This window comes from Pholcus phalangioides, unplaced genomic scaffold, assembly GCF_987345545.1.
Source record: "Pholcus phalangioides strain wild (caught in Gottingen) unplaced genomic scaffold, Ppha-v1.0 ptg000008l_1, whole genome shotgun sequence".
NCBI lineage: Eukaryota > Metazoa > Arthropoda > Arachnida > Araneae > Pholcidae > Pholcus > Pholcus phalangioides.
The window spans coordinates 33,005,051-33,030,023 of record NW_028301601.1 but is presented as its reverse complement, the minus strand read 5'-3'; the positions used below and the strand labels follow the sequence as shown (position 1 = coordinate 33,030,023).

The 24,973-nt window shown below is 37.9% G+C and overlaps 3 protein-coding genes across 3 annotated transcripts in view; 2 read left to right on the top strand and 1 right to left on the bottom strand.

Annotated features, from left to right (window-relative positions):
• Positions 1–23,737, top strand: part of LOC149084191 (uncharacterized) — a 259,211-nt gene extending 235,474 nt beyond the window's left edge. Inside the window, exon 6 of the mRNA XM_089234540.1 lies at positions 21,177–23,737. The gene's annotated coding sequence lies outside the window, so the exon portion shown is untranslated. The remainder of the gene's footprint in view (positions 1–21,176) is intronic.
• Positions 1,466–2,749, top strand: LOC149084193 (uncharacterized protein F54H12.2-like). Its single transcript, XM_089235278.1, has one exon. It carries the CDS (start codon positions 1,466–1,468, stop codon positions 2,747–2,749), a length of 1,284 nt encoding a protein of 427 aa, XP_089091404.1.
• On the bottom strand, positions 4,847–12,901 carry LOC149084192 (uncharacterized). The gene is made up of 4 exons (XM_089234536.1): positions 12,226–12,901; positions 11,030–12,132; positions 8,612–8,671; positions 4,847–8,506 (listed from the first exon to the last, which is right to left on the bottom strand). The coding sequence occupies exons 2-4, from the start codon at positions 11,180–11,182 to the stop codon at positions 4,895–4,897; spliced, it is 3,825 nt and encodes a 1,274-aa protein (XP_089090662.1). The 5' UTR covers positions 11,183–12,132; positions 12,226–12,901; the 3' UTR covers positions 4,847–4,894.
• Positions 23,738–24,973: the final 1,236 nt, after the last annotated feature.

Sequence of the window (24,973 nt, the reverse complement as noted above, 5' to 3'; positions counted from 1 at the left end):
TTTCTCGTACGAAACACCCTTTTGAAAAGGGATACGAGTCTAATTTTACACATGAAGTTTTCGTGGTGGATGAATACATACCGAGGGAGATACCCGTCTACAGACTAAAAGATTTGATGGGTGAAAAAATTAAAGGGACATTTTACGAACATGAAATGACGAAGACCACACTAGAAGACACCTTTCCTATAGAAAAAATTCTAAGAAAAAGGAAGAGGCAAGGTAAAACAGAGCTACTCGTAAAGTGGATGCATTATCCAGAAAAGTTTATATCATGGATATAAATACAGCGACTCAATCCATCTTTACTCATTTCAACAAGATGGCTTCGTTCTACTTAACGCTCCCAAGCGATTCGAGCATGAATTTCTTTCCTGATAACACCCTTTCCAACTTCGTCACAAAACTCCCCAGCGCGTTAGAGTTTGATTCGGATATGGAAGTAGCTCTATCAGAGCTGATATTTCCCCATTCTTTCCACAACATAACGGAACGGTCTAACAGCTTTGAATTTAATTCTGGAGATGGAGTGATAAAAAAAGGTGTCATCCCTTGTGGTTTCTACGAGAGTACCACAGACCTGATTAAGGTGATGACGAGAAATTTTAGAAAGGAAGATATTGATTTGATTTTCAACAAAACCACGAAAAAAGTGAAGGTGGCTACGAGGAAAGGTGCTAAGTTAATTCTACATACAGGAATAGCAGAGAATCTAGGTTTTGAACCCGGTGAGATAAAAGGAATGATGATAGAGGGGCCTTTCACGGCTGATCCGAAACTAGACTTTCATCTGTTGTACGTTTATTGTGATATAGTCGAACCGCAGATTGTCGGCAACACCTTTGCCCCGTTATTAAGAATCGTAAAAACCGAAGGACACGATGGCGACATCGTCAACGCAGCCTTCGAGAGGGGTCACTACATCCCTCTAGCCCGAAGGAGTTTTGAAACAGTTCACATTCATATAAGGACGCACACAGGTCATCTCGTGTCATTTGAACGTGGGAAGGTGATAGTTAAACTCCACTTCCGACTGAAACATTTATGATGTCTTACCGCCCGTATCGCTGTTGTATAGACAGCGTAACTGATTATTACGTCAACCAAGCGGGTCAAGGTCTTGGATATTATCAGGGTATACCACTGCAACGGGGTTACGGTTTCGGTTCAATATTCAGCTCCCTTTTCCGATCGGCTATGCCTTTGTTCAAAAAAGGAGCGAAGGCTCTTGGCCGTCAGGTTCTCAGGTCAGGTGTAGATTTTGCCAATGACGTCGTACAAGGTAGAGATTTGAAAACAGCTGCGGTGGAAAGAGCAAAAGAGGCTGGTCGCTTGCTGAGTGATAAAGCTTCTACGAAAGTTAAAACAATGCTCGGAGGACATAAAAGGAAACGCTTAGCGAGAAAAAACGTCATTCGTAAGAAAGCTAGGAAGGCAACAGCACCCGATATTTTCGATTGAGAAGATGGCTCTCATCATGACAAACTCACCCGAGTGTCTCAAAAGCGAAGTAGATTTGTTCGCTTTACCCCCTACTCAAACCGCCATAGAAGGTGGAGAATGGATTGAATTTCTCCCACTTTCCAGTATTAAAGACGGTCCGATTGAGTTCAACATTACAGGTAGCACCGAAGATTACATAGACCTATCTTCCACACAACTACACGTCAAGTTGAGGGTCACAAAGAAGGACGGTAAACCACTTCTTGATACCGACCTAGTTTCTCCTGCGAATCTACCGCTACATTCCCTCTTCTCCCAAGTGGACGTCTCTCTCAATGGTAGGAATATCACGAATTCGTCTCACACCTACCCTTACAGAGCCTATATCGAAACTTTGCTGAACTATGGTCGAGATGCGAAGATGGGTCCCCTCACTATGGAAGGTTTCCACAAGGACACTGCAGGTTCCATGGCCGACCACGAAAATAACGAAGGTATGAAAGAGCGGTCAAAACACATTGCAAACAGCAGATCTTACGACCTATTGGGAAGAGTACACTGTTCACTTTTTTTTCAACAAAGACTGTTACTCAACTTGGTAGATGTTAAACTTAGATTAGTGCGTTCGAAACCATCGTTTTTTCTAATATCCTCGACAGCTGATTATAACGTGCACATAGATCATGCCAGCCTCTTTGTAAGGAAGGTGAGAGTTAACCCAGCTGTTGCCATCGGGCATGCTAAAGCATTGGAGAAGACCACTGCGAAATACCCTATCAATAGAGTACTTTGTAAGGTTTACTCTGTGGCACAGGGAAGCATGTCATTCGTCCAAGACAATGTGTATCTGGGTGCAATGCCTCAACGAGTTATCATCGGCCTAGTTGACAATGAATCTTTCAACGGTACATTTAGAAGCAACCCGTTCGATTTCAAGCATTACGATCTCAACTTCGTCTCCGTATATGTTGATGGTCGACCAGTCCCCCACAAACCCCTAGAGCCTAACTTTGAGACCGGAAACACCGTAAGAGCCTACAATAACCTGTTTCGAGTCGAGGAAGATCGTGGCATAGACATAACCAGAGAAGAATTTCATAGTGGTTACACTCTATTTTGTTTCTCCCTACTCCCCGACCAGAGCGACTGCGGACACTTACACTTGGTGAAACATAGTAATCTACGTGTGGAACTAAAGTTTGCGAAAGCACTACCTAAAACCATCTCGGTAATCATATATGGTGAGTTTCAGAACCTTATAGAGATAACAAAATCGAGAAGTGTATTGTGCGATTTCTCTGGCTGATGGATTCCGAACAGATTCGTCGAGCACTCCGCAGAGACCCGAAAACGAAAAAAGTTTTCAGGAACGTTTACGCTAGTGACGCGTTGCCTTCGAGAATACGAAATTATCCTACAGCTCTGATCGTTAACACAGATACCAGTGCAGAGTCTGGAACACATTGGTTGGCTATATATCTTCATGACAATTTGACCGCGGAGTTTTTTGACTCATTCGGAAGACATCCTTCAAACTTTCAGAAAGGTAATATCACGAAATTCCTGAGAAGATATCAACGACTCACCTACAATGACGTGGCGCTGCAGTCAGCTGATACCCAAGTTTGTGGCTATTATGTTATTTATTACGTGTACTGTAAATGTATGGGTGAAAGTATGAATTCTATTGTATCTCGCTTCAATGTGAACAACGATTTACGTGTGTTTAACTTTGTAAGAAAATACTTTTCTTTTTAATAAAATTGATTTGCACAACTCATGTCTCATCATTTTTCACGATGGAACCGTTAACGTTACACCATCCATTCACTGCCGTCTGTGCAGGTGCAAGCGGTAGCGGGAAAACATATTTTTTAAAGGGTCTGCTCGAACATCGTGAAAGGCTTATCAAACCTTTACCGAAACGCGTGATATGGTTTTACGGAGAATCTCAGCCACTGCACGAGGAAATTAGAGATGTTGAATTCCGAGACGATTGTAATTTCGAGGGAGTCTCCAATGCCTTACTGATTTTCGATGATTTTATGTCAGAGTTATCGGGAGAAGAGAAAATGGTTAAGCTATTTACTAAGTATAGCCACCATCGAAATTTATCGGTTATCTTTGTAACTCAGAATTTCTTTCATAAGAAACTGCGGGAAATAACGCTAAACGCGCATTATATTTTCCTGTTTAAAAACCGGAGGGATTTGAACCAAATCACCCATTTGGGGAGACAGTTGTATCCTACGAAATTAAATTTTTTCGAAGAAAGTTACGCAGATGCAACGAAATCTCCGTATTCATATTTATCGATCGATCTTAGGCAAGAAACGGATGAAAAAATGCGTTTACGCACCAACGTGTTACCCACGCAAACGCAGTATGTCTATCAACCGAGACGTTAAAAGACTGGGTACGTCAGCGACACTATTTATTCAACGATATGTCCGCGAGGAAGCAACAAGTGCTGAGATTGTTAAGCGGATGTCCTCAAAGACAACGTAAAGAATTATTGAAGCGGTTACCAAATTCTGACATCAAAACCGTTTGTGAATGTGCATTGAATTTACTGCATGGTAATATCCCAATATCCACCCTCCAAAAAGCTAAACTTCAAAAGTATAAAGGTTTGCTCCGTACGTTAGCAAAGAGGAAAACACCTCTTTATAAAAAGAGAAAGATCCTCATACAAAAAGGTGGTTTCCTTCAAGTTCTTTTACCCGCTGCAATCGGTTTGATTTCAAGTCTGATAGGACATGGAATTCGCTAAAAAAGTTATGGTACTTGTTCCAGAAGATAGAATGAACCGCCATGTTATTAAAGAGCCGCAGCTTACGGAACTAGATACTGAAATGGCGAAGATACTGAACAGTGAATTACCGAACGAGGTTAAAATAAAGTTTTATCAACAGATTTTGAACAAGAGGAATACTGCCTTAGGAAACAATTCGCCACTCGACCGTTTCGATGAAGAAGAAGAAGAACCTAAAATGCGCGATCTCAGTAAACCGCCGTTGAAGAAAAGTGCATCATCTGATATATTGTTAAATTTACCGAAATCTCACCGTGAAATATCGGGAAAAATTATAAGTCACCTTAAAGATTACCCAAATGTTATCAAATGGTCACCGAGCGGTCAGCTTGTGTATAAAGGGGTGGAGATAGATAATACAAATATTTCCGAACTGTTATCCAGTGTCGTGAGCATTCAAAAAAAGAAACCTGTTCCGGGTGAGAAAGAGTTTCTTCAAGGTTTATACGAGATAAGTTTACCGCATTATTACATAAGAAATAAAAAATATATGAAAAGATGGCTTGAGTTGTAAAAAACGTACTGGAAATAAAGATTTTCTTCTCTGAATTGTGTCTCCTGTTGTTAAAAAAAAAACACACACACACAATCGTTTAGAAACATGTACAATAAGCATTTATTTTTCTGTTGGTTACATCAACTTTCTTCTTCTCCGTGGGGATTAATCGCGTGGTGTCCATAAGCTAATGTTGAGACCCCATCATCTAATATATAGCGTTTGTCATCAAGGGGACAAAGACTTACTTTTCGTACCATGGTTGTGTGGAGTTGGTGCTTAGTGTTCGTGATTTTTACCATCGTATGTCTGTACCGCACTTGATCGAAAAGCGAAGACTTGTACAGCTCATGATGCAGTTGATTGCGGGAAACGGTTTTGCTGACTCCCTTGGCCGTTTTCTTGTTTTCCTTAGCCGTAACAATGCTGTACATTTTTGAACGAAGACCGACAAACGATAGAATGGGGTCACCGGGGCATTCGTCCTTCATCAACCCGAGCACTGCTTTGTTATGAGGGTTGTAAAGGGTGTGATTTGGAGGAAAATTTGAAGTGTCGAATTCGTCCATGTTGGATTTTATCACGCGGTGTAGATTTTGGGTTTCGATTGCATACGTTAGCGAATCTGTGTCGGTGAAGAGAAGTTGCGCTTTTTCTCCGAACCGTGATTTAACCCACCGATAGTGAAAATCATAAATTTTGATTTTACTCACGTCCAGAACTACGAAACCCACATACATAGGACGAACTAATTTCAGTTTTAACCTTTTCATTTTTATGGCAACCAATCCATTGCTAAAAATTCTGAAGGCTTCAAAGGCTGGGGATGCAATTAATTTTTTAGCTTTTTTCTCCTTATGCACAATTTTTACGTTAACATGCTTCCGCTGGTTTTCCATGGTTTTCCCGAATACTGCATTGTTCATCAGTTTGAAGAACGATTTTTCGAAATCGTTCGAAGCTGATTGACGGCGTTCGGTATTAAAGTCAATGTACGGTTTCAGCCACGGTTTTTGATTGAACTCTATAACCCTTTTTATATATTTTATTTTGAGACCGAGGGTGAGGTAGAGTTGGAGGTTGCGATAATGTACTACATAGTTTTCTTTGTCGTATAAATTGGGAACTAGCTTTGTGCATTCGGACGGTTTCCCCTCCGGGTTAATTTTCCCCCACACGCTCTTCATATGGTTTGAAAACAACTTTTCTGTTATCACCATGTTTTCAGGTGCTAGCGGATAATCGTTATGGTCATTGTGAAGTTCTTTGGGGTATTCTAGCCCGACTTCCAAGACATAGCCTTTCGGAGAGTCCTCGGGAACGTTTGCGATGTCTATGTTAGATATTTCCTCTGTGCTCAACCATCGGAAACCTGAATATGGTAGGTATTGGGACATAGCGTAACCATAAAGGTTATTTGCATCCCAATACACTATTTCTTTGGTCGGTTGATTGGGTTCAAACTGTTCGCTGTATCGGCTGTTAGCCTCAGCGTAACGATGGGTGATCATAGAAACACCTCCTCTAATACCGGATTCAAAAAACAAATGCATGTCTATGTCTGTGAGAAGTTCCAAATTAATATCGGTCATCCTCAGACATGCCGAAAAAGCCAAACCAGGGCCTGTATACATATGCGCAGGGTCAATTTTGTAATAGCTCATGCTAAGGTTCCTGAAACGTTCGAACACGTCTGCTAGTAAAAGCACGTCTGATTTTACGTAAAGGTCATGATAATCACCGAGATGTTGAATGCCGAATTTTTCCCATACGAGTTGTGCATGAGTGTAATCATCCACACTTATATCGGTTCCAGTTAGACTGCTGAAGAAAGCTTCGCGGGGTGGTAATTCAGTCTCTGAAAATCGAGAGAACGAGTCGATGTACTCGTACGGGTACACCCCTTTCCTCACAAGTAGGTCAGCATCTTCGAAAATGCTGTCAGTCAATCGAAAATCTGAACGGGTAAGATTGCCAACCAACTTATCTAAAGAAGCCGGTAGGAATTGAAATGAGTCTAAGAAACGTAAATCCCCAATCGAGAAAGAAATGTATTTCTCCAAATTATTAGGGATGACTGAGATATCCTGATCTTTGAAGAGCCCTGCCGCCTGCATGACTAGATGACTGTCATACCCTCTCAAATTATGTATTATTACAGGTACATGGTTAGAATATTTCAGCTGTAAATTGCACGCGTTATGCAACGCTGCAACGAACTCACCCGATATGTGGTCATGGTGTCGAACTCTATCACCACCCAACGGTTTCTCACACGTCATACATACAACAGCATCCTGAAATTTTTTCTCGTCTTCTTGGGATATGTTAAGGGGCTTCACGGTGTTAAGAATGTTTTGAATGCTAGCGTTCTCCTTCACCAGCATGTGAAGGAATACCTGCACGCAATCTTCTCCTCTATACACCACTGGGGGTTTATAAAGTGTGGTGTCAGGGCCTACTATAATATAACTGAAACCACTTGGTACATGTTTTTCTGTGTGGGTAGTGGATGAGTGTGTTGGGTTCGGAGTACAGCAAGAAATTTTCTCTAAGATACACTCAAAGTCAGCGTAAATCGTGAAAGGAACACGTAGCTGATACTGGTGCTGAGTGAATCTAAGCCATTTTTCATCTTCATTAGGCATACATATTCGTTGTAGACCGTGAGGTTTGCAATACTCTTTATGTTCGACCAACAAATTTTCTCTAGAAAACCTGTGTAGACAGTAAGGACAATAGAACCGAGCACCTTTATGCTTAGTTAGAGGGGATAACAACCTACTCATGTTTTTTATTAGACTGTAATGACTGGTATTTTCGTTACATATGTATAGCAAGTCAACGTGGTGAAGACGTTGGGTTGCCTCTGTCACCCTCATCGTGAAGATTTCATTATCCGCTAACCCATAGACATTGACAGAAATGTGTGGGTTCTGTTCTTCAAAGCGATTTATTTGGGTTATTTTGACTGGGAGCTCTATCCCACCCATGTTCAACTCATGCTCGAACTGTAGATATTTTGATACTCGTTGCGGATTCTCGTCTTGGGGGTGAAGGGCTGCTAATACACTCCAAATAAAACATTTATTATCCGTGTTTGAGATGTTTATAATCGCTTTTCTGTTCACGATTGATGGAGGTATGGGTAAGTAAGAAGCTGCTGCTAATGGGTTGTAGGCAGCTATATTCAGGTCTAATTTTAAAACCTTATCAAAGACCCACCCGCTGCCCATTCTTGTAAACTCGTCGAGCGAAGACAGAATTTTTTTGATAGCTGAATCTATCTTATCACCGAGTTCATCCTCAGAATGTATGAGTTCCACTCTCGAGCGGAAAAAAGGTTGTATAAATTCAATTTCATTGGATTCTGTTCTTCTTGAGAAGAGAACGTTCAGCACAATATAAAATTTAAGAGCCTTTTTCACACCTACTTCCCGGAGTATGATGTTTTGTATTTCGACTCGAACCTCGTTAAAGAAAAGAATGGGGTCATATGCGTTATCGGAAGTTGGTTCTATCACTATAACTGTGAAAGTGTTCAACGCATCTTCCTGTTGGTTTGGGGGAGCACCCGCCCCATGAAAGCATTGCCGCTCGTGATTTCGTCTGTTATCGCCTCGGGAAAAGCGTCTGCTGCATTTTCTACAAGTAAAAATTTTTTCTTTTGAGTGGATTCTTGTATGTCGACGTAAATCATGTAGCCTTTTAAACACCTTACCACAAGTCTTGCAAGAGTTCGGTTGCGCATCCTGAAAGCAGAAATGCAACAACGTCTGAGAAATAATAATAAAATTCTCGAATCCTTTCATATGTTTAAGTTTTTTCCTCAGTAATCTATAAATTTGATTACTTACCGTCTGTTTCGATGTGCCTGGCAAGCAACCATCTTGTTCATGAGAGTTCGATTGCGCATCCTGAAAGTAGAAATGCAACAACGTCTGAGAAATAATAATACAAAAAGATAAAATACCTGACGAAGTGGGTACAAAAAATCTATTCATTTTATCTAAAATAATACACTATTCATATAAATAAAAATAGTTGTCTTATGGAAAAACAAAATACGTAAACATCAGGTACCCATAAGATTAAATGGTAACATCAAACACTATAATGAAAGAAACGGTCATGGTTGACGATATGGGAGAAAGACATTAATTTTATCGTTATGTGATTTTTATCTCAATCGATTCTTATGTCAGACATATCATTGACTATCCATACTGAAGTTGCCTTGTGCAGACATGGTTAATTATTATCTGTTTAATATGCATAAAAATGTGGAATTTTGATTTATGGTTTTTAAGTGTTTTCTCTTCTGGGAAAAAAATATTTCTGACCTGTTCTCAATTAATGTAACTCTTAAGTTGTTCACATCTCTCATATAGCACATCGATTTGAGTCACTGAGTATATAAGCGACTTTGAAGTAATATTCACAGGAAAACTCTTAGGGAAACATTGGAGTTCATTCTCCAAGATCAGATCTTGGTTTACCAGAAAATACCGGTCCTTTTTTATAAAACTTTTACTTCGTTTCTTAACCCATTAACGCCGGTTGGTATGGAAATTTGCCATTCGAAATTTTAATTTTTTCCTTTGTCAATAAATGGCTGAAGTGGTATCCTCATTATTTTTGTTATTCTCCGTTAATGGGTAAATACGAATTTTGAAAATATGTCTAATAGATTTGATTAAACGAGTAGAAAAATCTAACGCTAACAAACGTCAATCCGGAAAAGTTTTGCGCTTCATAAAATACTAGCTATAATACCCGACGTTGCCCGGGTTTTCTTCAATGAAGCTTTTTGGATCACTTGATATCTCCCTCTTTCTTTGAGGGACATGCAAACCGTGTCTAAGTTAACCAATATGATGACTCAGAAACGTAGAAATGTATATATTTTTTTTTTCCTTTCTTAAAGAGAGCTAGGTATTTCGACCCTTCTTTTTGAACTTCAAGTTATCCATCTGCCTATTTCAGCTTCCGCAAATGCTTGGTTAAAGCTGTGGAATTTCTTCGATGCACTTTATGGGTCCATAATTAATTTTAAAAACAACTTAAACTATATGAATTTATGCAGTTGAATATTAACGGAGACATTAATTTTCATGCTTGAGAAGATATAAATGAAAAGTTGAAAGCAATGTTATTGCATGAATATCCAACTCGAAAATAGTCCCGACTAATTACTTCGTATTTAATTTTTTTTGGGCTTCGTATCTCTAAACGGACTCAATATTTCAAAACTTGAGAATTCAATACAATTTTTTAAATGAATTATGTGGTGAAAAACCCCACTAAATTTCTGCATTTCTATAGTAAAATCAGCAATTTCAATGAGGATCACCATTTTCCAGGTCCTCAAAGCGATGATGATTATAACGTCTATTCGAAAAGCCTCATTACTGGGAGTATTGAAAATGTAGCAAACCATTATAAAGGCATAAACTATTATACATACACTGACAGAAGTGACAAACCATTAATAAAGGCATATCTGAAACGTATTGTTAGGGAACCACGGTAACCAAAGCAAACGTTCTGAAAGTAATTGTTGAGACCCAAAACCCATTTGTTGCCAGACAGTTTTTCACCCATTTACCCAGGTCTGACAAAAGTAGCCTATTGTTTAAGTCGGGTCCCATTTGGTACATATGCAAAATTTGACGACGATCGATCTAAAATTGTAGATTTCCATAGAGAATATATACACACACAAAATCAATTTATATATAATGATATCCCCCCAAATACTTCAGATCTCATGTGACCAAAGTATGATTATTTTGAATCAAACTAGCCCCCTCCCCATTATAAAACCCTTTTTTCGGTGTTGATAAATATTTATTGTTCAATAAAATATAAGAGAATTTATACTCAGTTGGATACATAATATAGTAACCGTCAATGCTTTGCAATGTTCTAGAAACTTGGGAATTCATTGTCTATTAAAATATTTTGATTCAAATGCACAATGACAGAATTTCATAAATTCTACGAAAATTTTTTTTTCTTCCTATTATTTGAACTCTGATTTGTGAAAGTTAAAATGTTACTGGGTTGGATCTAATGTTTAGAGTTCAACCAGTCTTCCATATGGGTAACGTGTAATCCAGTATTAGAGAAAAATCCCTGTATTTGAACCGGAAAATTTAAACATTTCAAAATCAAGTCTTTCTTCAAACCCAAACATAACATATACTAATAAGTAATACTAATTAGAATTAATTGTAAAATAAATTTGAAGTAATAATATCAAAAGTACTTACAGTAACTTTCTGCTTTTTCGGAGAAGACGGTGTATCGAAGAAGTCTGGTTGCACTTCGCTAAAATGTTCTTCGATTTCGTAGAAGTCGCACAACGCGTTCAGTTCGTCAAGAGGTATGCCAAAGTCCAGAAAATCTTCGTTAAGATCCGACATCTTTCAAGTGAGGAGAGTTCATCAAGCGGATGGGGTTTTTATTCACCTAAGGGGGGGGGGGGGGAAGAAGAAAGTTGATGGGGCTATTTCCCTCATAGCATCCAACAGGGTAGGGGATCTTTACGTGAATAGAGGTCCTTCACGCGTAAAATAAAGTTTTCAAAATCTAACTTGTTTAAAAAGTTCGGATGAACATTCAAATCCCTAGCAATACTCTTCATGTTAATTTTAGCGAACGCCCGGTTGAAATATCGCACGAGTCGTATGTCAAAAGATTGGCTTAAACAATCATGAGAACTCTGACCCGGGGCATCAAGATCACATCCATCACACTGGAAGATGTCGTTGATACATTCCTCGAGCATGTCACTGAGTTTTTCAGCATATACAATTTCAGGATCCGCGGTCTCTGAAAATGATCCGTTTTTCTTCATGCAATCCTGCATGAAGTCGATGCACTTCACACGTCTTAAATACGACGAGCACTTCGCTGCCGGATCAGCTAACTTCATGAAACAATCGCGGTAGATTGTTATATAGTTCTTAGCCGTATTGAATGTACCGTCTTCTTTTTTGTAAATCGGTTGAAGCAACACCTTTTCTCCGTCTGACTTCACCAACAGATCTTCGCATACCACAAAAAAGAATACTTTTCGGGGTTCATTCGACATCATCTCCCGTAAGGTCTCAAATACGTAGGGCGTCATCGATATCCCTTTCTTTGTAGGGATAAGGGATCCATCTCCACCAGATTCAAACATTCGTAAGTGAACTTTTAAAGTATTTTTGAAGATGACTACCGATAGGTGTACGCCATCACATACGGGAAACATGCTCACTTCGCTGGGTGCTATTTTCGGACGTTTCATCGAGTTGGTCTCATCTTCCTTCTGAACACGTTTTACGGCGTTCATAGTATCCTTGCTGGATGTTGTTTCCATGGCAGATAACTGAAAATATAATGAAAAATATTTTATCGTCTATCTATAATTATTTAAAACGAAAATAAAATAGAATATAAGAAATATTAAATTTTTACTTACACGAGAGTTCGTGAAGACGTGGAACTACTTCAGGAGCAGCAGATGAAGCAACTGAAAATGAGGGTAGCACCTGTATAAATAGGTAGTTGGCGTTATCCGCTTGCGGAAGAAAATGCAGTGATTTAATATGAGAATGCTAGTGCGTTAGCAGGTGTTCGGACCGAAAGTAAAAGTGGCTTTTTGTCAGCGGTGAAAGTTTTCTTGGAAAAAAAGTATATGCTATATTCCCACAGGTTAACAGGTGTTCTATATCCAAAGGAAAGGCCAGCAAAAGTAGGTCGAGCAAGGTGCATCTTCTGAGAACGCCCCCCTTGAAAAAAAAGTATATCCCATATTCCCACAGGTTAACAGGTGTTCAATATCGAAAGTAAAAGTAGGTCGAGCAAGGTGCACCTTCTTGAGAACGTCCCCCGGGTGAACAGGTGCATAACGATCTTCTCCGAAAGTGAAAGTAGGGGACAGGTGCGATTTTCTTGAGAACATCATATTGGGTATTCTTTTATAACGGATCAATTATAATTTTCGTATGAAAAAAAGTCCTGTAGAATATATTCCCGAAGTTCAAGGACCCTATGAATAATCCCCCCCAAGAAGCACCTGACGCGCATGCGTACATCGAACGCCTTTTGCGCCTTTTTCCGGTCCTAGCCTTGACTGTACTAAGTCCTTTGTTCCAGTAACCCCCTTTTCCCACTACTTCTGTTGCTGTCTGTGGCGAGACTTTTTAAAGGGGAGAAGGGCTCGCATTCGTGCCTTGAGGTAGGGAACCATGATAGTAGGACCAGCCGCTGTGGTGGTCGAGTGGTCATAGTGACGGACTCACATCGCGAGGATCCGGATTCAAACCCCACCGTCACCGCAGTGGTGGTCGGCTGAAATTGGTCATCTCCTGTTCCCAACTTCGAACCGCGTGACCAAAATAATGATTGTATGAGTGATCAAGTTAGTGACCTCATTATTGATCAAATTAGTGACCGTATGAGTGACCAATTGAAGTGTGAGTGGCTGTATGAAGGATCAAGTGAGTGTGGTCATTATTATGGTCTTTAACTTGATCACTCTTATGATCTCCAACTTAATCACTCTTATGATCTCCAACTCAATCTCTCTTATAATCTCCAACTTAATCACTCTTATGATCTCCAACTTAATCGCTCTTATGGTCACTAACTTGATCATTAAAAGCGGTCACTCTTTCTTTCATACACTACTAAACCAGTACCTAAATCTTTTATTATACAGCCACTCATACTTTCACTCTACAGTCACTCATACGGCTACTAAGTCACGCAATCATGGAGAATCCTCACTTGATCATTCACTCAACCATGCAGTGGCTCCCACTTTCTCATATGGTCTCTCCCTTGGTCTTTCATGTGGTCATTCTCTCATCCATTCAGTCACTCACACTCACTTTCTTATACGGTCACGCACCCAATCACTTGATCACTCACTCAGTCACTCATACAGTCAAGGCAAGCGAAATTTCCGGGACGAAACGTAGAGGATAAAATTTTTTAGGCGAAATTTCCGGATCCCATTTTCCAGTTGAAGAATATTTCTTGAATTAATGTGCACACAAACACGGGAAAAATAGAAAACATCAAAATATTGAATTTTCTTATTGAAATTAATGTATTTTTTCTCGTCACACATAATGTTGTTTTATTTTCAAACTCGTTTTCTCAAACTATGAAATCCTTCATAAATTCCGTGGAAAAAGATAGATAATCCGGTACACAGTGGAAAAAAGAAACATCAACCGACTCCGTGATACAGATAAGGGAAGATGCACGGAGTAAATGGCCAGTGTCCGTATTTCGGTGTCTTCTATAATCAATCAAGTATCTCCGGGACATAACTGGACACATTTCTTTTCTCCATCTCTTCTGTTTTTTGAACAAACCGCTATTCTTTTATATGTTTTCCGTCTTGTTCTGCTCTCTACGGAACGACAGCCGTGCAGCTATTTTTCTCCTCTTTTTTTGTTTTTTTCTTAACCCTATCTCCAGTGAATCTGTCCCGTATTTTCTTGACAGTTCTGTCCTGTGTTCCTTCTTATCGGGAATCGCTATGCTGTAGCATTAGTAATGCAGCGTTGTATGACTCGAATGGACCTTTAATAGAGTCTGGTTCTTTTATCCTCATTCTTGTACCCGAAATATAAGTTGAAAAAGAATGAATTAATGATCGCCACTTAGAATCAAAATCTCAATTTCTTTTGTCTAATGTCATTTATAATACAGTAGATCTCGTTAATCCGGCAAATCGCAAGGTATGCAGAATAATCGAAATCGCCGGATTACTTGAAGTCAATGGTGAAAGTCCATTTAAATGATATAAACTGTGTACAGGCATACAGTGACATGTTTTCTTCTTCCATGTTTGAAGAAAACCAGCCTAAAATTCGCCGGATTACTGGATGGGTCGGACTAACTCACGGCTGGATTATCGATAGTCTTCTCTGTAGTTCTCTGATTGATTTATTAGTTGTTTTTTTTTCTATAATTCTGAAATTACTTCCTACAAAAACTGAAAATGTTCATCAATTCTGGAAGCATTTCTCTTATTAATTCTGAATCTTCATCTATTAATTCTTATTAATAGATTAAAATCAATTAAAATCAATAAATTATATCTTAAAACTATTTCATTAATCAATTCCAAAACTATTTCATTAATCAATTCCAAAACTATTTCATTAATCAATTCCAAAACTATTTCATTAATCAATTCCAAAACTATTTCATTAATCAATTCCAAAACTATTTCATTAATCAATTCCAAAACTATTTCATTAATCAATTCCAAAACTATTTCATTAATCAATTCCAAAACTATTTCATTAATCAATTCCAAAACTATTTCATTAATCAATTCCAAAACTATTTCATTAATCAATTCCAAAACTATTTCATTAATCAATTCCAAAACTATTTCATTAATCAATTCCAAAACTATTTCATTAATCAATTACAAAAGTATTTCTTTTGTTAATTACAAAAGTATTTCTTTTGTTAATTACAAAAGTATTTCTTTTGTTAATTACAAAAGTATTTCTTTTGTTAATATAAAATTATTTATTTTGTTAATATAAAATTATTTATTTTGTTAATATAAAATTATTTCTTCTGTTAATTCATTCTGGAACTACTTCTTTCATTAATTCTAGAAGTATTTCTTTCATCAATCCCAAAACTATTTGATTCATCAATTACAAAACTATTTGATTCATCAATTACAAAACTATTTCTCTCATCAATTACAGAATTATTTTTCATTTTTTAATGTTTCCAACCCTTTTCTTCGGTCCACGACAAATGTTTTCCTCTTCTATGCTAGAAGAAAACTCGCTCAAAAAACGTCGGATTACTAGATTAACGCACGGGTGAATTATCGAGAGTCTACTATGGACCATATCATGTCACATCTAGAGACAAAAAATGTTTGCGTACTTAATAATACGACAATTTTTGTTTCTACAAGTCCGCATATATCCAGCAAGATTCCAACATGTCTTTTTCTCCCAGTGTTTTGTTAATGTCCCCATACCTAACTCATATAATACAAAATCTGGCAGCAATATGAATACAGCAGACTGTATTCCGTTTTCTGGCGGGCCTTCGATCAACGGGGGAAGTGCTGTCGTAACGTAATATTCCTCGAGATTCTTGTTGTGACGAACGTGTCCTCTATGGCTCCCGAGTCATCTCGCGCGCCCACGTGTCTGTCCGATATTCTCACGTGCCTGTTTAATATCTCAGGGTCTGCTTGCTGTTGTTGTGACCGCCGTACTCGTACTCTGAAGTTAATTTAATAAGATGTTAATTATTTGTTAACATGCGCATATTATTTATGTGATGGAATATTGAATGACGTCAAATAGCTAAACTACCGTATAACCATGGTGGTATAATCGTCGATTGTATGGCAACGACTTTTTTTTGTATGATTTTAAAGCAAGGATGCCCAACCTTTAGGATAGTGCGAGCCACTTTATTGGTTTGATTAAGCATGTCACGGACCATTTAATTAAGTGATCAGGAACACTGCCATGAGTCATTTAAATGATTTGTTAATACCGTGGTCCACTGAGTGACCGGTAACTGTGCAGAGATCTGCAAATGTGCAGCGGGTCACTCAAGTGACTTTTTACTGTGCCGCGGGTCATTTAAAGTTGCCTGGGATTGAGTCGCGGGTCACGGAAATAATCTGTTTATGTGCCACATAGATCACATAGTTCATTTCTACAGAATTTGGTTTTGGGTTGCGGGTTACGTCAGATAACTCCGAGGAGGGCTGAACATATGTGTCAAAGCTTTAAAAAAAAGGGGGGGGGGGAGAAGAAATGAATCTATCTCCGGTGATTCACACTACTGCTGTCATGATCAACTGAACATGAAAATTTGCTCATTATTGTCTATCTTAAAAGTAATAATTGATTGAAACACCTGTTATATTATCACACGAAAAATAATATCACGCACTCAGAATGCTGTCGGTTCATGTCTGAGCACGGTACGTATGAATGGATAACCTAGATGTAGCCTCAACCCCCATTTTTCTCATACGAGATAGTTTTGTATTATACAATTTGTCAACTTTCACCAGCGTGGAGCCAAAATTTATTTGTTGCCTGAAGTCTGTTTCCTGCGCGAATGAGAGCCGGTCTCCCATTTAAAAAAATCTCTCCAAAGAGAGCAGTCAGACCATCAACATGATACTTGCATGGCATGAAATTTCAATCTCACTTACCATCTTCACTTCCAAGTATGGAAGAAAGATTGCAGTACCACGAAACGATCTGGTCACACCAATACGTTAAGATCAATCATATACATACTCGCAAAACACGCCAGCATGCATTGAGTCATTAGAAATTTTGCAGAGGAATGTATACGAGGTGCATTTTACGTTTGTGTGAGTAATAGTAGTAGCCTAAATTTGGACTCGTGAACGCAAGTGTGGGTATATCAAATCTCATGATACTGGTGGCATTATTAAAGCTCAGGGTAACGGGAACTCACTATTAATAAATTTCAAAAGAAACACCCGCTTAAACGGCTACTTCGTTTAAATGAGGTTTTTGTCTTCGCCAGCTATGTCACAGGTCGCTCTGATTCACTGTCACAGTTGCTGAAAATTGATCCATCACTTCGCCATTGGATCCAAGATTCTCTTCACCTGAACCATTTCTGGTAGAAAAAATACCCTTTCATCATCATTTTCTTCAGATGGATCAGCAATCATTTTTGTGCCAAACTTTTTCAAGAAATATACTGTAAATCCCGTGAAAAAACAGGCATCGAGTTTGCACGACACCAAATAATTTTTCTAATAAAAAACGAATTCCTCCCCAAAAGGAAGAGAGATCCCAAAGAGAAACGTCTTGGTAAGGACTTCCTGAACATGGTATGCAGGATGTCCTGCAAGTCGTATATCTCATCAGCCGTTCGTCATAGATGTACGGTTCTAGTTTAAAAAATGGTCTAGTTACAAAATATATTCAGGAATCATTCTTTACCAGTTTCTAGAGTGCAAATATAGCTCATCATGAAATAAAAAAATCCGATTTTTTTTACGGTCTCCCTATCCTATAACTTGGAATTAGAAAGGTCATTGCCGTCTCTATTGAGGCGAACAAAAAATTTCATATTTCTAAGTGTACTATAAGCTGATATATTTGGATTTAAAAATTCGGAGAAAGTTTTGAAAAGACGTTATATAAAATGAAGGAAAGAATCGCTGTGGGTACCTTAGTTTATGCTGTTCTTTCCCATCTTTTCCCCAATTTTTGAAACGAAATACCTCAGCGAATATTGCATTTCGACACATGGGGTTGCTACTGTACATCTTGTGATGATAATACAGTGCGTGAATCACGAATGATCAAAATGCCTCGCATTTTTTTAACAGCAATATGCTGGTAACAATCTTAATCTCAGTTAGTGAGGAAGTGAAGAAGATCACGTGCTCAGATTGAGAGGACGAGTCTACATTAGTAATGGGGACTGTTTGACTACGCCCGCGCACAATGGGTAAATACCAATACGATTTCCTTATTTCAACTCATCAGTTCCTCAATAATATGTGTTAGAAAACGTTGGCTTACTTCGTAGAAGTTTAGTGAAACAAACCGGACTTCAAAAATGAGAGAGCCCTGTAACCCTATTTCCCATAGCACACTTCACAAATATTTCCAAATGCTATATATTCGCGACAGAGATAATCCACTTCCTCCCGGAGAATACCGTCTACATCCGTAGTGTAGAAGATCAGCTTTTATCTTCGAACTACAATCCAAGTTGACCAACGGTGTAAACCAATTCATTTCTCGCCGACGTTGCCTTACTCGAAAACCTAGGAAGGTATTCTCTAAACCGCGAGTTCTCTGATTGATCAGAAGAGGATCAAACACCGACCACCCGAAACGGATTTTCATTCGTACCTTAATTTAAACAACTAATCTAATTTTCAAAACGTATTAAATTCGCGTCCATGGCTTCGTCACATTCGGACGTCGGTCGGTCAGCCGTCCAGCCTGAAGTGGACGACGACGTGGTGATGATCATAGCCAGTATGTGAGTGTGTGCTTAATCTATAACAAGTCAGATACGAATTACATTAGCAGGAATCAGCACTAGACAGAAAATAGATGACGTTTCGGAACCCCCGCCTCCCCTTGAATATAATATCCTCGCGAAATACTCTCTCTCAACATTATCGAAAATTTATCTTGTGTACCCGGCGGGCATGCTCGGCACTATTGGGGTAAAGGGATACGCGATTTTAAGTGAATTATTTAAAATCTGACGGAAGGATGTCAAAATATGTTTCTCCGACAGTGTTAATCAAGTTTTACACGTTGACCTTTCCCTCACAAACCAGGATCCATTAAAAATGGATTGCGTTGTTTCTAGGGGTTGAAGTGTTATTCCGCGCATCCGCATTGCAGTGAAGCAATTATGATGAATCCCCCCCCCCAACTCCCGAAGGGATTTGATCCGAATGATCCTCCGAGGAAAATAAACGAAATTTTCGTGGAACAACTGCCTCGAAATATAATCCGTTTTTCCTCCAGAAAACTCGAATTTAATCAAGATCTAAATTTTTCAGCATGTAAATGACGGTCGTAAGAGGTATCCATAGATATTTGATGCCCGTCAATTAGTGGCTTTAGATTCGTATTCAATTTGGGATTCATTCTCTCTCGCTCTCTCTCTCGAACTTTATTCGAAAATACTCATCTATATCGTATAAAACTGGCTGTTTTCAGAAGACCATCATCATTATTGAATGAAATATTAATTTGGATAATTTACGGTGAAGTTAACCCATTTACCTTGTGTGATTATTGTGTGAAGTTTCTCTTCAACGATTTCGTTAACTGGTTATGGTAAATTCCGTATTCTCCGCATTTTAGCCGGCATGCCGGAAAATACGAATCACAGATTCTGGAAAGTTCCTAAAGAAAGTCATTATAAAAATTCCATTTAATTTATCGAATGCATAATGTGATAATTATCAAGCCTCGCACTTCCCGGGATTGGACCAGACCACAACATTCAAATATCTGGTGTCTTTGGAGTATGGAGGCATGCCGGCTGATGCAGGGTTTAATATGGCATGAGGGAGGTGCGACGGCGACCCTCCCTGAGAGTTTCAAATCATTAATTTAATAATTCAAATGGATTTGGGTACCAACTTAATACCATTGAAATACTTTTCTTTCAAATGAATTTGTTAAATTAGAAAAGAAATACAGAGTAAAACCTGTCTTCAACGGAATCGCAAGAGACCGAGATATTTTGCCGTTGAACACAGGTTTCCGTTTTTATAATTATAATTTCTTTTCTTTATAATTACTAAATATACACAACATCTCTATGTATGAAACTTCACCCCACACTGCTCTTCATCTCTGAAATGACTCTACATTTACGTTCTGTTTTATTTTCTCTGAAATTGTCAATGAGGGTGTCAATATCTGTTGTCAGGTTCAGTTTGTACATTGTCGTCTATTTTTATGTAAACCGTAACTAGGATTTTTGTTTGGGGGGGGGCAACATGACTTCGCTATTCCGACCACATTCCAAGGTTATTATGCATAATCGCCATTTCGCATTTACAAGTAGGATAGATCGGTCCCACTGCCATGATAAGATTAACTATTAAGATGACCGCACTTGCGAGCCAGTGTATAATGAACTTAGATTTTACTAATTTTTCCGAACATCCCCGAAATAACTTCTATTTGAGTTCTGAAGACGAACTTTTCGATATAGCGCAATTTAACATGTTTTGAGACAGTATTCCGATATAACGAACTCTCTCATTACGCAAATTCTTTGCTTTTACAAATTTTTGAATTTTTTGTGTGTATGTGATTAATCCATCCGTAATCAAGCCTAACCACCGAGCATTTTGACAAGTTTGATAAATTACCCTAAATTTTGATCACTTTTACCGGCGATTATACATAATACCCAAGCGTCGCGTCATTCGTAAACATGGCAAATCGTACAGTATGATATACTATACCTGGTAATTCATACGTGCATTGTATCATTATATTGGAGGACGATCGTAAAATATGTTATCATTTTATCTGCCTATGTCTATATTCATAACACATACTAGGCTCATTTGAATCTTTGTTCATATTCATCAAATTCACCAATTACACCAGCTTATTATACATAATCACAGAAAAAGGAGATCTGCGATTATTCATTACCCAACTAAGTTTGAAAACTTACGTGTGTTGATAAAAGTGTCTATATCAAACTTACCAACGACGCTTGAGGGTATTATCCATAATTGCCGGCAAAAGTGGTGACTTTTCGAGAATTACCAAGAGACGATGCTAACCAGTTATTATGCATATTTACCGATTCATCACATTCACCATAATAAATATATTGAAATGCATTTTTTCTTTTTCATTGCAGATCGATGCCCGTACCTGAAGCCGATTTCAACTGCAAACTTTTATCAACATCCATCACCATAATTATCATGTGGAGATCGATCTCATCGATTTTCCGTGATTGATATCTTTTGTTTTCACAATTTGAACATCGGCAGTACGGAGCCCAACAAAGTGCCATTTAAAAAAACTGTTCAAACAAAAAACGCTTTTTTCTTGTTTTGTTTTCTTCTAAGACATTGATGAAATATGTGTGTTGTTTTCTTTACTGTTTGCAATAATACGTATTGTATCATGTATGGTTTCATACTGACTTGGCTCTGATTTCTAAGCCTGAAAGCGGAACGCATATCTCATTTCTAAATTATAAAATAGCATGATGTCATTATGAGTGGTAATGCGTATGGTTCTTGAATTGACCTGCTTTCTTCATACTCAGTCGAACAATCATGTATCATTCATCCAAAAGACTTGAAATGTTCACTTCATCTGTGAAATCAAAGATTATCAGGGGATCAAAATTATTGTAGCTCTTCAATTACCACTGTAGACTTCGGAAAAAAACCCTTAGAAAAAAGATCTATTCTTTGGAGTCGGAAAGGCGCAAATCGGTTTTCATTGTCATTTCGTGCTGTGTACTTGATTTCGTTTAACCTTGGCGTGGCAGGCCAATTTTATGATGTAAAAATAGTGCTAAAGATTTTTAAACGAGGAAAGACTGATCATTAAGTAAGAGAATTTCGCCTTAACATGTTTTTGAGATCGCTACATCTCGCTCTACATGCCGTTGTCGTATCATAGTTCTTTCCCACTCTTAACGACTATAGAAATATGTGGTAAGTTTGTGAATATTACTGAAGGATTCAAGATAGCACTGACTTACAACAGACTGTCGTAGACGAAATCCAATCATTTAAGGAGTGTTGAATTATCCAATTTAATCAACGAATTTGTCTAATTTCTGTTGTTTGAATGCCTTCAAAATAAAAAATAAGATACATTAGAAAAACGCAGTACGTACTTAACTCATGACATATCCTGTATCAGAGATTTTCTATAATCCAGCCGCAACCCGTTAGTAGGACTTGACATTGGTCTCACTGGTCTGGTGGACCAGTGTGGACCAGCTTATATGGGATTCGATGTTCTGTTTATCCCATTTCGGATATTCCAGCAATTTTTTTTTTGTGACATGGGTTGCTGCTATACGCATTACAATTTCTAAATCTTTCGCTTAATCGAGAGTCGATTGACTCCGTCTAAAGCAAATATTTTGAGATAGGGTTTTTTCCACTTGCAAAATTGAATTACAATTTGCCTGGCCTTGGCCTTCTAAAAGTTGATAACTAGACTGATCTATCGTTGTGTTACGAGGTCTCAAAGTGAATCCACATAATATCATTCTGTAACGAAGTCTCGAAGTGAAGTTGAACATTGACAAAGTCAGAATAACATCACTATATTAAAATTTCCTATGGCCATCGCTATGTCTTAGCTACAAGTTTGTCGAGCGTATTGGTTCACATCGCGGACTTATTTATAACTTTTTTCGATTAATTCATCCAGATATCAGATCATTCGAGTTTTTGAGGTATCGTCGCCCTTTGAGCTAGTACATCATGGAAGATCATTCCCCATTTACCTCGAAAATGCCATCGCTGCTTTTGATTTCCTCCCGACTAAGTAAATACAGCAAATGCCTATTATATATAATCATCGTTCAGCTAGCTATATAGATGAAAGATTTCCATGTTTTAGATGGCTGTTACTTCATACATAATCTTTCTTTCTCTCGCTATCCCGCTCTCTCAGCCAGATACTTAGAAACAAGAATAAGAGAATCATTATTCGAGGTTAGGAAAAGAGATTCTGATTGATGGCTGAGAGTCAGTCACCTTTGGTATAATAACGTGGATAAGATTGAAGAATATTAAGCCAAAGATTGAATAAGGAGCTCGAAACTTTCGAAGCAAGATGGAACTAAATGGAACATGTCTATCAGTTCAAGAATACGCAGGCGTATAATATTTCTATGCATACATTCAACGCGTTCTTTTCTCGACCCTTTCATGGCTCAGAAATCATTGGCGTATGGAACTATTTTCTTACAAGTTATTATGTGTGTCTAAAACTGTCAACTAATGGTCGTTAAGTGTGTATAGTTCTGAATACTTTTTTTTCTTTGCCGAGTTATAAATGTCTAGTCCCCGCATGCCTTCGTGATAAAATCATAAAAAATGCCTTAGTGTGTAAATGCAATGCACATATATGTGTAAAATCACGCAATTCTATCCGCACAGATACGAAATTTGATGTTCACCTATGAAGTACGATATATGTATATTATTATTTGAATATTAACCCTACAATGCATGATGTTTTTATTTTGCGCTGATAATTTTTTCCATAATTAATGAAATCTATAGAAAGCCGGGAAAAATATTAAAAAAAATTTTTTTTCCAAATTGTACTCCTTATAAAGGATCTTAAAGAAAACGTATGAAATTGCATATAAAATAGATGATGTATTGAAGTATTATTACTTTCCAAATACACAACTACCAGCTTTGAGATTCAAACTATAAAAAGAAAAAAAAAAATGGGTTGCAAACTTCAACGTAAAAAAAAATTCAAATAAATCATTTCTACACTGCAGTGCACGATTTTCTTTTTCGATAGGTTACAGAATAAATGCATTTCATTCTTTTAATTAAGGAGTTTTACTGCCATCCATGAATGACTTTCGAAAGAAAATGAGAAATAGGAATAACGAATGTTTCAAACATGAAGTTGTCAATTGGCAACGGGAAAAGAAACGTTTAAAGTAGCGGTTGCAGATCGGCAACAGTATGCACTGTAAGGTTAACTCTTTGTTATTAGCATATTACTGGCCTGTCATTTTTTTATATTTCCATTTCTCTTGAAAGAGCGACTAAACAAGTTTCTGTGATGTTGTAGAACATTACTCTTTAAGCTTAAATAATGCAAGAGATAATGCGTACGAGTAAGATTCATACTTGTATAATCCGTGATGTGTCTCAACAGCATAATGTGTTTCAATATGTATAAAAATTGGTAAAAAAAGATCTTGTTACTACAGTTGACTCTAACAAATAAACCGGAATTTAGAAGAAATGAGTAACAGACATTATGTTGTTCTTTCCAGGAAGCATCGCTTTGAATCACTGGACGTCCTTCCCCTTTAACATCTAATTATTTTGCTCATAGATTTTTGATCGCACCCTGAATCTCCCTCTCTAACTTTGAAATTCAACGCCTCACGTAATATTTGTTGTACAGCAATGAGAAACTTGTTTTTTCCCACAAATTCTGAGAAACATATAAAACGTTAGTTTTCGCAATTTAAAAAAAAATAGTTTGTTTACGTATAAGTATCATTACACATGAACATGTATCTCAATCAAAGCATATTTGCAACGCAAAAGTTTCCACCTACGACCAGAAGAACAAACGTCGAGAAGAGAAAAGCCAGGGTAAAGACTTCTTGGACAGGGTTTACAGGACAAGGTATAAACTGCAAGTACTGATTCGGTCTATACTTCACTAACCGTTTGTCGTAGAGGTATGGTTCTAGTTTAGAAAATGCTCGAAATATATACAGGAATCGCTATGTACTAGTTTCGAGACTGAAAATATAGTGTGAGATGAAATAAAAAAAAAAATCAATTTTTTTTACGGTTGCCCTGTCTCTCTTGAGGACAAAAAAAATTTCCATGCTTTTCAGTGCAATATTCACTGAGGCATTTGAATTCCAAAAATTCGGAGAAAAGTTGTGAGAAATCATCAAAACGAGGGCAA